General features: G+C 53.7%; 1 protein-coding gene across 4 annotated transcripts in view; it reads left to right on the plus strand.

The window, feature by feature from the left end:
* The window catches only part of SLC22A12 (solute carrier family 22 member 12), a 39238-nt gene that overhangs the window by 6520 nt on the left and 18823 nt on the right, over positions 1-13895 (plus strand). For 2 of the 4 annotated variants that reach the window (XM_047691642.1, XM_047691640.1), the window contains 6 exons: positions 626-749; positions 1748-1863; positions 4244-4458; positions 5531-5639; positions 6041-6247; positions 7655-7825. In XM_047691642.1, the coding sequence (XP_047547598.1) occupies positions 626-749; positions 1748-1863; positions 4244-4458; positions 5531-5639; positions 6041-6247; positions 7655-7718 (835 nt within the window). In that variant the 3' untranslated portion in view covers positions 7719-7825. Of the gene's footprint in view, positions 1-625; positions 750-1190; positions 1198-1747; positions 1864-4243; positions 4459-5530; positions 5640-6040; positions 6248-7654; positions 8176-13895 lie in introns of those variants that run through there. The other 2 variants (XM_047691643.1, XM_047691641.1) reach the window with 2 other exon arrangements.

Consider the following 13895-nt stretch of genomic DNA (forward strand, 5'->3'; position numbering starts at 1 on the left):
TAACGAGGAAGGTGATACAATGACCGCCATTTTCAGGTGAGGGACTGAGGCCCAGAGAGGTTCAGTGACTTGCCCCAGGCTACACAGCTGGTAAGCACCAGAGGCAGGATTTGAACCCAGGCAGGCTGGCTCTTTGAACCACTGTGCTTCCCTGCAAACAGGGCTGAGCCCCTCTAGGCTGGGTATACGCCAGACCTTTTCACCCAGGAGATGACTCTCCCTGCCATTTCCCGAAGGCTGGGAAGAAGCAGGCTACTTTTATAGAACCACTCAGTTCTGGCTGGGGATGTAGTACACTGTGCACTGTCACAGAAACGGGCTCCACATCACCATAGTCCCGGGCAGCCCGTGCACTGGCCACGCGTGAGTCCCTAGCTGCTGGGAAGCCAGACGGGGTGGCACAGGGGAAAGAGGGCGGCCGGGCATGGGGACCCAGCTTTTCTCTGGGGGGCCTGCCAGTCTCCCGCCCTGGCACCAGCAGTGCTGAGGGGAGAGCAACTGGCTGCCATCTCTCTCCCGCTGCTGCTGGGGGAGCAGCTGCCCACATCCCCCTCCCAACCTGGCGAGGAGGGCCCAGGATCCTGGAAGAGTGCAGGGGCCAGGTAAGCATCTGGGTCTTTTCCAGGTGGCTGCCGGAGTCTGCCCGCTGGCTGATTATCACGGGCAAACCAGAACAAGCACTCCAGGAGCTCAGAAAAGTGGCCAGGATAAACGGCCACAAGGAAGCCACCACGTCACTGACCGTCGAGGTGAGAGCCCCTATTTGTGACATGTGGGACATGGCAGAGAGACAACAGCCACAGATGTCTTATCATCAACTTCAATACTGCCCACTCCGGCGACAGAAGTGACACCCCACCCCCAGCTGGCTTGTCAGGGGCTTTCAACCACGTGCATTGCATGGTGACCTCGCGGGGCTTCTCGGTGTTTTGGGGGGGAACTGGATGTGCTGCTTAGGTGGTGATTCTTTCAAGAAAGCAGGTGTGGGAGGATGTGCAGTAGAAACAAGAAAACTCAGCCTGGGGTTGGGAGGATCAGGGAAGGCTTCCAGGATGAGGTGAGCTGACCAAGAATGAGCTGAACACAGGGCCTGGGGCCCAGAGGTGCAGGAAGAATCTGAATGGGCACTTGTGTACAGTGAGGAGCCCGTGTGGCTGGGGTACGAGGCAGACCCTGGTGCCAGCCATGAGGGGCAAGGTGGGTGGTCGGGTTTGCCTAGGAACTGCCGAGAGTAGCACGTAGCCCGCAGCTAAGAGAGTCAGAGCCGGGACACAAGACTGACTCCCTGGCTCGGAGTAGGGGGTCCCTGTCTGCAGAAAGGAGCTCTGCCCAGGGTGGGAGGCCAACTGCAGTGGGGGGCCAGAGAGAGATCTTTCTTTCTTTCTTTCTTTCTTCTTTCTTTCTTTCTTTCTTTCTTTCTTTTTTTAAATTTACTTGACAGGCAGAGATCACAAGTAGGCTGAGAGGCCGGCAGAGAGAGAGAGCAGGAAGCAGGCTCCCCGCTGAGCAGAGAGCCTGATATGGGGCTCGATCCCAGGACCCTGGGATCATGACCTGAGCCAAAGGCAGAAGATCTCCCACAGAGAGAGATCTTTCTGTTTCCGTGTCCCTGCTCCCACCCCCAGGCTTTCCAGTTTCCAGGCTGGGCTCCTCCCATCACTCTGCCCACCTGGACACCACCATTCCCTGGCGTGGGGTCGGGGTGGGGCCAATGCCCCCCCCCCACTGTGTCCTGTTCTCACCGCAGGTGCTCACGGCCAGCATGGAGGAGGAGGTGGCCTCTGTGAAGGCCCGCAGGTCGGTGCTGGACCTGTTTCTCGTGCCCACGCTCCGCTGGAGAAGCTGCAGTATGTTCCTGGTGAGGTACGTGCCCTGGTCATCCTTCCCAGGGCCGGGGCTGAGCGGGGAGGCTGGTGGCATCCGTGGGGCCGCCTGATGGTTAGTGGAGGCCGGCGGCCAGGGCCATGTAAGTGGTCACCTAAGGCAGAATGAAAGACATGGAAGTTTTTGAATTCGCTGCAAGGGAGCGGCAGGCAGGATAGCAGAGGAGACACTGTCTGCCAGGAGGCAGTGGGCGGTGGGGGGGGGACTGTAGTTATGGGGGAGGGGAAGAGGTAGGGGACGAGTGGAATGTTCCTTTCTTGCTAACGGTGCCCAGTTGCAAGCAGCCAACGGGTCAGCGAGTGGCTGTTTTGAGGTGGGTCCCGATGGGTCTGTTTGCTTTCATCCGGGTGGTCTTGCTGTTGGCCCTTCTACTTTCCTGGGGCTTCCATTGCTCAAGTTCGTCGCTTAAAAAACGGCCTCGGTCATTTCCAGAGTTGGGATGGGGGACAGCTCCTGCACGGCCTCGGAAACACCTTTCTGTTCCGGAGAGGAAGCTCCCCCGGGAGGCAGGAGTCCCAGCCAGCATGGGGGAGGGGCGATGGGGCTCCTGTGGGAAGCCAGCTGAAGGGCAGGGACAGGGGCACAGTGAAGCCCAGGCTGGAGGTGAGCCTATGTCCCTAGAGCTTGGGGAACCCAAGTTCATCTATACCCCCTGCCCCTGGGACAGCAGGGCCCAGCCGGGCAGTTAACTTGCCCAAGATGACAGAACAGGCATTTGAACCTCGGCTGAGCCCCTCCTTGCCGGCTGCAACCCCCCAGATCCCACATTGAGCACGGACTCCCCAGCAGGCCCCTTCTTGGCACCCCCACAGGCACCTGGGAGCAGGAGAAGGCCCCTAATAAAACAAATTCAGTTCAAGTGACTTGCAGGGAACATACTGACAAGCGAGGGTCAGGTTTGATGGAGACAGGATCTTGAAACTAAAGATTAGGAGAACATTTTATTTTCTGCTAGATTTAACCCCATATGGATTCCAATGGCAAATATTTGCTACACCTTAGAGAATGGATCAAATGCTTTTTTTTTTTTTTTTTTTTTTTTTTTTTTGTCCTGGCTTACCTTTTTTCTGACAAATGGAAAGGAGTGCTTGGTGCCGGGAATGTGGAGGGGGCCATTCTTTCAAAACCTTCAAGGCTTCCTCAGCGCTCCCAGGAGCCCCTCTGCATCCTTTGTTATTCAGATCACAGGCTGGGAAGCTGCTAACCTGGTGGGTTTCTCGGCTTCTACCATTAACCCCTTTGGTGGGTCGGCTGCTTTGAGCCGGAGCTGATCCCCTCCTCCACGGGGCTTCCACAAACTTCAAGAAAGGCCGGGGACTGCAGCTTTATTCTACAGCTGGTATTTTGCTGTCTTGCTGAGTGCTACACTCCGGGGTGTGGCCCAAAGGGAGTGTCCGTGAAGCCGGGCTGGGGACTGATTTGAAAAGTGGTAGCAAATAATTTCACATCGTGGCCATCACTGGACCCAGATTTAATCTCCAAACTGCGGAAATCCCGCTACTCTAGGATCAGCTTGCTACTGGGGAGCCTGGGGGTCTGTGGCAGGGCAGTCTGTCCCGTGTCCACTCTCTACCCCTCCATCCCGCTCACCCTCCTGCCAGCAGACTTGGGGTGCAGATCAGTAAGCAGGAAGTTCATTGCAGAGGGCTCTTGGGATCCCTTCCTGTGGATGGGATGGGGAGGCTAGGGCAGGGCAGGGGAGCTGAGGGGAGGGAAGCAAGCGAATGGGGCAGGGGAGCTGTCCCAGGGGTACGGGCGCTGCAGCACCCCCCACAAGCCCATGGAGGGCTCAAGGAGCTGGGGTGATCCTTTTGAGCCATCCCTCTGGCCTATGTCATGGGATGATCTCCCCAGCTAAGAGGTAGCATTCCCAGAGGCTGGGAAAGTATCTTTCTTTTGGGACAACACAGCCCACCTCATTCTACAATGAACCCATCTTTCAGGATAAAGAAACTGGTATCCAGGGAAGGGCAGAGACTCACCCAGGTTCATGGCCACTAGAGCTGGGCCAGGTCATGGTTCTGGCCGCGACTGGAAGCAAAGCCAGAGAATGCTAGGGCCAGACCTGAAGCTTGGCTTGACCCACAGAGCCTCATCAGCCTGGAGAGTTATGTGTCCCCGCTGGCTGGTGGCCGACTGGTGGCCGGGAGCCTGAGAGGTAACTGCCTAAGGCAGAATGAATGAAGCCTACCCTTTCTCTCTTGGGTCAGTCCCACTCTCGAGAGACTGTCTGACATCCAACAGGCTTTTTGGGGTCCGGTAGTGACCTGCTCAGGACAGCCTGTGTCCCTGGGGACAGCCCAGGTGTGTGCCCTCTCGTCTGTGTGGCAGGGATCTGATTTCTGGCTTTGCCCTGCAGTTTCTCCCAAATGATCTCCTACTACGGGCTGGTCCTCGACCTGCAAAACCTGGGGAGTGACATATTCCTCCTCCAGGTCCTCTTTGGAGTTGTGGACTTACTGGGCCGGGCCACCACCACTTTCCTGCTCAGCTTCCTGGGTCACCGCATGACGCTGGCCAGCTTCCAGGCCATGGCTGGCCTCTCCATCCTGGCCAACATCTTCGTCCCACAAGGTGAGGCAGGGTGGGTGGCCTGAGGGGACTGAGCGGCTGAGAGCCTGGTGTACTGGCCTCCTGGGGTCCTTCCCCTCTCCTGCCGCCTAGACCAGCACCCCTACAGCCCTGTGTGCAAGCTGTGCCCAAGCCTACACCTGCCACATCACCTCAGGCTTCGAATCCCCCCATCGGTTCCCTACCACTCCCCTAAGGCGACCGAGGTTCAGAGAGGTGAAGCTGGGTACCTCAGGTCTCTCAGATAGCCAGTGACCAGTCCAGGGCTGGGACCAGACTTCAAGCCTGAGGCTGGTCCCAAGGTGGGAGGAGGGGCTGGGGAAGCTGCTGGATGCTCTAGGTTGCTTGAAGTGGGGCAGGAACACCAAGCCTGGAAAGCTGAGGTGTGCAGATTGCTGGCAAGGGCCCCTGGGCCCCTGTCTTACTCTTTTCTTTCTGAATGAAGCTCTAATGCCCCCAAAACCCTCTTAGTCTCCATTTATGGCTCAAAGCAGGGCGGCGGGTGGAAGGGTGGGGATCCCAAGTTCTGGACGGAGAGCGAAACCGGGAGGGAGGCAGAGGGATGACCTCCCAAACAAGGCAGTGCTCGGGGAAAATTTGCCATGACAGGTGTGTGACAGTTCATGAGACTCATCATTACAATGTGTGGGAGGGAAAGCTAAGGCGGGGCTTGGCTTTCTAGCTGGGGGTCCCCGCGAAAGCCAGCGGGACCAGCGTTCCCACGAGCAGACCAAGGGCAGTGCGGAGGACCTGTCATGACCCTCTCCTTCATGGAAGAACCACACCTATGTCCCAAAGAGACTTGCCCCGGGGACACTGGAGGGAGAAGTTCCAAGAGCCAACCTTGCCTGCCCCAGGCTCGTCCACCCCAGACTGGGCTGGGTTCTGGCCCTGCCCCCGCACCTCCAGCCCCCCAACCGTGATGTCATTCTGCACCCGCATCCCTGTCCACCCTGGGCAGCCTGGCACCAAGTCAGCACCGTGGGGCACCTGGGCACAGTCAAGGGCAGGGGTATTCCGGGCTGACTGGGGACCCCGCGGTCAGACCCCACCGTCGCCATCTTCCTCTGCCCAGATTTGCAGACCGTGCGCGTGGTCTTCGCCGTGCTGGGAAAGGGATGCTTTGGCATAAGCTTAACCTCCATCAGTGTCTACAAGCCCGAGCTCTACCCAACTACACTGCGGTAGGCTGAGCGGCACGCTGAACCCGGGAGGGGCGGCCAGACCCCGGGGTGCACGAGAAAAAGGCATACCTGGAAAGGCCAGTGGGGGAAGGGAAGAGAGGGGCTGGGCATCCAGGAGCAGCACAGCAGACCAGGGAGAATGGGGTGGGTCCTTGAGAGTCCGTGAAGGACTCTGGATTGGATGTTCTCGGAAGCAGAGGGTGGGAAAATCTAGGAGGGCTCTGTGGAGGAGGTAGTGTCAGGAGACTCTGAGGAGTATAGCTCCTTCAACGCAGCTTTCTCTCCCCTGGCACATCCTGGCATAGCCAAATGCCTCCCCCTCCTCTCCACCCACCCAGTAAAGCCTCCTTCTTTTAAGTGGCAGCAGTGACGAAGGTCTGGGCCCTCCCCTTCACCCACAGGATGACAGCAGATGGCTTCCTGCACTCGGTAGGTCGTCTAGGGGCTGTAATGGGCCCCCTAGTCAGGATGACTCGCCAGGCCGTGCCCCTGCTGGCCCCCGTCTCCTACGGTGTCATCCCCATCGTGTCCAGCCTCATCCTCCTGTTTTTCCTCCCGGAGACCCGGGGACTCCCACTTCCTGACACCATCCGGGACCTGGAGAACCAGTGAGTGATTCTTGGCCACCCTGGGAGTAGGGCTGGGCTTCCAGGAGGTAGCTGGGCAGGGCTGCAGATGTGGGGGATGGGATGGGAGAGCCCAAGGATCCAGGAGACGTGCTAGACAAAGAGGCTGGAGCTGGGCTGGGCTTGTCATCGAGATCACACCAGCAGCCTGAGTTTGCCAAGAGCCGACAGCATCCCCGGTCCCTTGGGGCAGTGACCCAGTGGGCATCAAGGTTTGCGTCTGAAACCACGTAATCATTGCTACAACACAGCCAGGAAGAGACTATTTCCAACCCTGTTTACCAGAGGCTCAGAGAGATGAAGGGACAATTCAAGGTCTCACAGGTAGAAAGCGCTCGTCCCTGAGGCAGGGAAATGCAAAGGCTACGAACCAGGCTCTGCAGCCAGACTGTCTGGGACTGAATCCCTCCCACCCCGCCATGCACTGACCTCCCTTACCGCATTCACCCACGAGGCTGGAGCCAGCCCTGACCACCCTAGTTCTGTCTTCCTCAAGGAATCCCAGGACCAGATGGATCAAGAGCTCAGTTTCTGGAACACACTCTGCTACCCTCACGCCATCCTTTGAGAGAACAGAAACAAGGGAACATTCCTCAAGTTTATTTTGTGGCCTGAATCACCACGATGCTTCCGCTTCCTCATTTGTAAAATGGGTTTAAAACAAAACGGAACAAAATGTCCACCCAAGCTCAAAGACCACTTTTTGAGTTAAAGTTATTATATTAAAGCACTGAGAACAGTGCCAGGCCCACAGCGCAGGCCCCAGGCTGCTGTGTCCTGGGTGAAGGTGATCCTGGGGACGGCAACAGGCTGCTGAGCAGGAACCAAGGTCATGCTAATGGCTGGGGGTTGAGCATCCCACTCCTGACTTGGCCACCAGTCATGATCTCAGGGTCCTGGTGAGCCCCACATCGGGCTCTCCACACCCGAAGGGGTATTTGCTCGTCCCTCTCCCCTCTACTCCTCCTCGTTCTCTCTTCCTCTCTCAAATAAATAAATAAAACCTTTTTAAAAATAGTAGTACCAACAGCTGGTACGCAGGGGGCCCTTCCTGCGTCAGGAGAGCATCTCATTTAATCCTAACAACCCCACAAAGTGCTGTTGGGGTCAGTTTCATGGCCAAGGAAATGAAGACACAGAGAGGTCACGTAACTTGCCCAAGGATGCTTAGCTCAGAAGCAGGGAAGATGGGACTTAACCTACTCCTTCACTTTTTTGAGCACCTACTGTGTTTCCAGGCACTATCTTATGCTTTGGGGACACAGCGGAAAATCCATCCCTAATCCCATGGAGTTTACATGCTCATAGACTCCATCCGCCAGTTCCTCCCTCCGAGCCCTCCAGCCATCTCACCACACGACACCGCTCTCTGTCTTTTGATTATTCTAGGAAATCCGCAGCAGCCAAGGGCAAGCGGCAAGAGGTGGTCGTTACAGAGAGTACCTGGTTCTAGAAATTCTGCCTGCATGGAGCCCCTTTGGCTGAAGATCCCCACGAAGGGAATTACCTCTTCTCCAGTGGAGGAAGGAGGCAATTTGGAGAAACCCAAGGGCCTGGCGTGGCCGGGGTCGGGCGGCCGGGCTGAGAGGCAGCATTGAGGCTGAGGGCTGCTTTCCCACTCACTTCTGTCCCCCAACTCCCCACCCAACCTCAGCTCTGCAGAGTCCGGCCCATTGATAAGATGGGTTCTGTCCCCTCCCTGCCAGGCTCCCATCTTCACACCTTCACTCAAAACTCCAGACTCGCTTCACTGAACTGGAAGGAAGCTGCAGATTTTTTACCTCCGAGCTCCCAGAGGGGATCCTAGGACACAAACGAAAAGATCTGGACAGACCTGAGTCCCAGCCCCTCCCCCACCATTTGCAGAGTCCTCATCTGTAAAATGGAAATAATCACAGAACCTACTGGGCGTGTGTGTGTGTGTGTGTGTGTGTGTGTGTGTGTGTGAGAGAGAGAGAGAGAGAGAGAGAGAGAGAGAGACAGGATTAACAGATCTTAGCACAGACCACAGTCCAACACGTAGAAGCTGCTGCCTTTGCAGCCCATGGGAACAGCAGGAAATACCGGGGGCCATGAGAGGCATTACAAAGCCTGCGGAGTGACCCCTGGTTCCTGAGGGAGGATGTGACTGGTGTATCTGAGGAATCCCACCCATTGACAGGGGACCGAGGCCCCCTCCTCAGGAATAACAGGAATGGCCTCTGGTTGCCTGATGAGAAGTGCTGTTTGCTACGGGACCGTATCTACAGGAGCAGGTGGGGCAGGACTGGGGTTCAGCCGTTTGAGACCCTCCTGGTTTCCCTTACATGTCAAGGGAACGCATCACACTGGGCCTTCATTTGAGGTCTTACCTCACAGGGGCACCCTTGGTGTCTAACTCAAGGGGTCACCTTTGCCTAATTCACATAAAAACCCTCCTCCCTGTGCTGGTAGCAACCCTTGTTGATAGAACTGGGGGATCATGAAGGCTGACCACCTACTTTAGAGGTAAGAAAAGTAAAGCTCAAAGAGGTGGAGGGATACGCTTGGAGTCATATGGCTGAGCCCTGGCCAGGCGGCCGGGCTCCCAGTCCAGAGCTCCTTCCCACACACCAGGCTCCTCACTTTCACCTCCAGCCCGGCCCCCCCAGGCCTGACACCCACATCTGTGTCACAGAGTTACTCCCACAACTTTCCCTGAAGAGCCAGACCCTCTAGACACCTGCCCACTCTCCTTGGATGACTCAGAAGCCTCAAGCCGTAGGCTTCCCATCCCATGCACCCCCATTTCCCTCCATCAAATCCAATGCATGGCAGGCCAATCAAACACAATTCAAATAAAATCCCCTATCTGCTTAACACCTCTGGGGGCTCATGATAAAGACCACACCTTCCCCTACCAACAGGCTTCCATGGGTCTCTAGCCTTACTTCACTTGTAATAAAGGTTTTTAAAAATTCAAGTCATATAAAGTATGTTCTCGGATCGTGGTGGAGAGAAATTGGAAATCAGTAGCAGAGAGGTATCGGGGAAACTCCTTCATACTAAACAACACAGTTCTAAATAACCCCGGGGCCAAAAGAAGCCATCACAAAGGTAATTAGAAAATATTTTGAATTGAATGAAAATTTTTTTAAAATGACATATCAGAGTTTGTGGGATGAAACTAGAGAAGTGATTCAAGGGAAATTTATTTCATTAAGTGATTACATTAGAAGGGAAGAAAGTCTCAAATCCAATATCTTAGCTTTTACCTTTAGAAATTAGAAAAAGAAGAAGTAATTTAAACTGAAGTAAGTAGAAGAAAGGAAATAATAAACAGAAGTCAGAAAAATAGAAAATGATCAAGAACATCAATGAAACCTGAGGCTGGTTTTTTGAGAAGTCAATTAAAATTTATAAATCTCTAGATGTATTGCTCAGGGGAAAAAAAACACAAAGGCACACATTATCAATATCAGGAGTAAAGAAGAAGCATCACTACCAATCCTACAGACATTAAAATGATAAGGAAATATTATGAGCAACATTTTACCAACAAATTTGACAACTTAGATGAAATTAACAAGTTTCCTGAAGGCTATGAAATAGCAAAGCTTCCTTAAGGAAAAATAGATAACATTATTGGCCCCATTTCTGTGAAAGAAATTGAAGTTGTGGTTTACAACCTTCCCATAGAGGAAATTCCAGGCCCACATGACTTCACTGGTGAATCCTGCCAAACAACTTTAAGCAAAAAGATAGTAACGATTACCCTCAAAGTCTTCCAGAAGATTGAAAAAGAGAGAACACCTTCTGGCTCATTTTTTTTTTGAGGCCAGCATCACCCTAATTCCAAAGTCAGAAAAAGATATAACAAGAAAATGATAAACCAGTATCTTTTAAAACATGGACACAGAAATTCTTAACAAACATTTAGAAAATTAAATGCAACATTATGCTAAGAAGGGCAATGCATCATGACCAAGTGGAGTTTAACCCAGGAATGCAAAGTTGCTTTAACATTCAAAACTCAAGGGGCACCTTGGTGGCTCAGTGGCTTAAGCCTCTGCCTTCTGCTCAGATCCTGATCTCAGGGTCCTGGGATCAAGCCCTGCGTTGGGCTCTCTGCTCGGCAGGGAGCCTGCTTCCCCCCTCTCTCTGTGCCTGCCTCTCTGCCTACTTGTGATCTCTCTCTGTCAAATAAATAAATAAAAATCTTTAAAAAAAAACATTCAAAAATCAAGATTAACAAACTAAATTATTAAAAAAACTATAGAGGAAAAACCATGGGATCATCTCAATAGATACAGAAAGTGCATTTAACAAAATTCAACATCCATTTCTGATAAACAACATTCAGCAAATTAGGAAAGTTGGTGAATTTCCTCAACCTGACAAAGGATGTCTATGAAAAAACCTACAGGTAACATCATACTTAATGGTGAAAGACTAAATGCTTTCCTGTCAAAATCAGGACTGAAGCTAGGATGTCCACTCTCACCACTTCTATTCAATATTGGTTCTAATCAGTGCAATAAGGAAAGAAAAAATAAATAAAAGGCATCTAGACAAGAAAGAAAGACATAAAACTATCTTTGATCTGCAGTTGAGAAAATTGTAGAAAATCCTAAGAAATCTACAAAAATGTTAGGGTGGCTGGATGGCTCAGTCATTAAGGGTCTGCCTTTGGCTCAGGGTATGATCCCAGGGTCCTGGGATGGAGAGCCGCACCGGGCTCCTTGCTCAGTGGAAAGCCTGTTTCTCCTTCTCCCTCCGCCTACTGCTTCCCCTGCTTGTGTTCTCTTCCTGCCTCTCTCTCTCTGTCAAATAAGTAAATAATTTTTTTTTAAATGCCACCACATATCCACTAGAAGAGCAAAAGTTTAAGAGACCAAACGTTGGCGAGATTGTGGGAATGTAAAATGGTACAACCACTTTGGAAAACAGTGTGGCAGTTTCTTGGAAAGTTACCCACATGCCAACCCTATCACCCAGCTGCTCCACTTCTAAATATTTACCAGAAGAAATGGAAAACCGTGTCCATGAGGACTTGCACGTGGATGGCCCCAGCAGCTCTATTTGCAGCTTCCAAAAGCTGGAAGCTACCCTCATGTCAATCACCAGATGAGCAGATAAACAGATTTTAGTGTATCTATGCGATGGATTATAATTCATATAAAATATATGCATAGAAAATGCTAGAAATGCAAACCAGTTTGTGGCACAGAAAGCAGATCTGTGGTTGCTCAAGACAAGAGGAGGGGAGGGAAGGAGGATTTCAAAGTGGTGACGGAGGCTCTTTGGGGTGATGGATACGTTCATTTTCTCGATTATGAAGATGGTTTCACTGGTGTGTACAAACGTCAAAAACCATTAAGTTATATACTTAAATAGGGAAACTAATCAGGGACTCCTGGGTGGCTCTGTTGGTTAAGTCTCTGCCTTCGGCTTGGGTTGTGATCTCAGGGTCCTGGGATGGAGACCCACATTGGGCTCTCTGCTCAACAGGGAGCCTGCTTCCCCCCTCACCCTCTGCCTGCTTGTGATCTCCTCTCTCTGTGTCAAATAAATGAATAAAATCTTTAAAAAATGATTATCAAATGCCTGTGTATGAGAAATGGGGCTTTACTTGTCCTCAGAAGCCCCCGCATGGCCCCCACTGACGTAACTGTCTCCCGGCCACGTGCCTGCCCCTGACCCAGCCCTCAGAACTTTGCTGTAGCAATGCCGGCATGGAAATTCTACAGCCTTCCACTGGTCACGACTTTCAACCAATATTATGCGACACATCCCTCCCATTGATGGCTGTGGCACTTGGCTCCCTGACACATTTATCAAGCTTGAAAGCCAGCCCGGAGCGGAGCATCTATGGGAAGACAGCTCCCCAGTCCAGGCCCTGAGGCCACGCACGCTGGGCCGTGAGTGTAGGGGCCAGGCTGGCGCGGTGGTCACACAAGGCGCAGGGTGGGTGGCCGTGGTGGGAAGTGTCGACTGGATTCTGGGTGAGAAGGGGGCCTTTAAGGTCTTCAGTGAGGGCTGACTTGCTAAGACCAAGATTCTGAAAGGTGGTCCTGGACAGGGGTAGGGAGGTTAGGGGGGTGGGGGTGTCTAGAGAACCCGGGACTGGGCTGTAGGGTCGGGAGCGGGGAACCCCATCAGGCAGCTCCTATGTCCAGGCAAGAAATGACCTGCTTCACCCAGTGGGAGTGGTCGGAGGGCGTGATCTGGATGGAGTCCCTTGGATTTGCTGAAAATCAGGAGCGGAACTTGAAAGATAGGATGCCTGAGGTTTTCTGAATGGCCACCTGGTGGGGATTTACCAGATGGGTGACGTCTTTTCCCCAAACTGGAGAGTGAGGCTCGCAGAGTGAGGCTCGCAAACTCAAACATCGGGAGAGCCCAGGGGGTGGGGGGGGCAGTACAAGGCTCAGCATCAGGGGCCCAGGGCCACTCTGGCCCAGACAGCGTCGCCCTGAAGCTTGAGCCCAGGGTTGCCAAGCCTCCCGAGGGTTTTTAAGTCAGAGGCCACAATTTTTTTTTTAAGATTTTATTTATTTATTTGACAGAGAGAGAGAGAGAGAGAGAGCGATCACAAGAGATCACAGAGAGATCTGCTCTGTAGGCAGAGCAGCAAGCAGAGGAAGGGGGCGGGAAGCAGGCTCCCCCCTAAGCAAAGAGCCCAATGCGGGGCTCGATCCCAGGACCCTGAGATCACGACCAGAGCCGAAGGCAGAGGCTTAACCCACTGAGCCACCCAAGAGGTCACAATTTTTATGTGAAATCTCCAGAATATTCCATTGGCTCACTTGTTTACAACACAGCGTTTGGGCCACACCCCATGTGTCTGGAGCAGCCAAGCCTCTCTTGCGTCCCAGCCGCGCCAGGAGCCCCACGAGGCCTCTCTGGCTGGAGCAGGCACCCGGGCTCCCCCCGCTCACTTTCCCAGGCCTCCCCAGCCAGACTTCCCAAGACTGGGGTCATCTGTGTCATAGCAACCCTTCTCACAGCAGCTGTGACCCAGCAGACGCCCTGCCCTGCTTTGCTGACGTCAGGACCTCGACACGGCCCACAGTGAAGCCTTGACCTTCGCCCAGACCCAAGATGGCCCTAACTCCAGTCAATGTGGAAGCCAGACACCCAGGAGGTGTCCTTGAACCCTCCCTCTCTCACCCCATGTCACCATGTCTCACTGTCTTCCTCTCTGAAACATACATCCGGGCCATCCATGTCTGTTCTCACCATGGCCACCTCCCAAGCTACTGTCCCCTCTCCCCTGGACACCGCAGGAGCTCCCACTGCCGCCCCGGCCCTCCATACACAGCAACCATCCACCACGTGTTCTCCTGCTTGTGTCCTCTTTCTGTCTCTCTCTCTGTCACTGCCCACAGGAAACCCTCCAGTGGCTCCCCACCCTCTGTGGCTTCTCACGAGACCCCCAGGACCCTGCATGACCTGGTCTCAGCCCCTGCCAGCTTCCCCCTCGCTCACTTGGCTCATGACACGCCATGAACTTCACAGGTCCTTGCCCACCGCAGGGACCTCACACACACCGCTCCCTGCTGTTCTGCTCGGGCCCACTCGGCCACTTCCCAGTCTAGGTGTGAGCGCTCGTCTCTCCTGGGCAAGGCTATCCCCGCTGCTGGCTGAGAGGTCCTTCCCACCCCTCCCT

Source organism: Lutra lutra, chromosome 10 (genome assembly GCF_902655055.1).
Source record: "Lutra lutra chromosome 10, mLutLut1.2, whole genome shotgun sequence".
Lineage (NCBI taxonomy): Eukaryota > Metazoa > Chordata > Mammalia > Carnivora > Mustelidae > Lutra > Lutra lutra.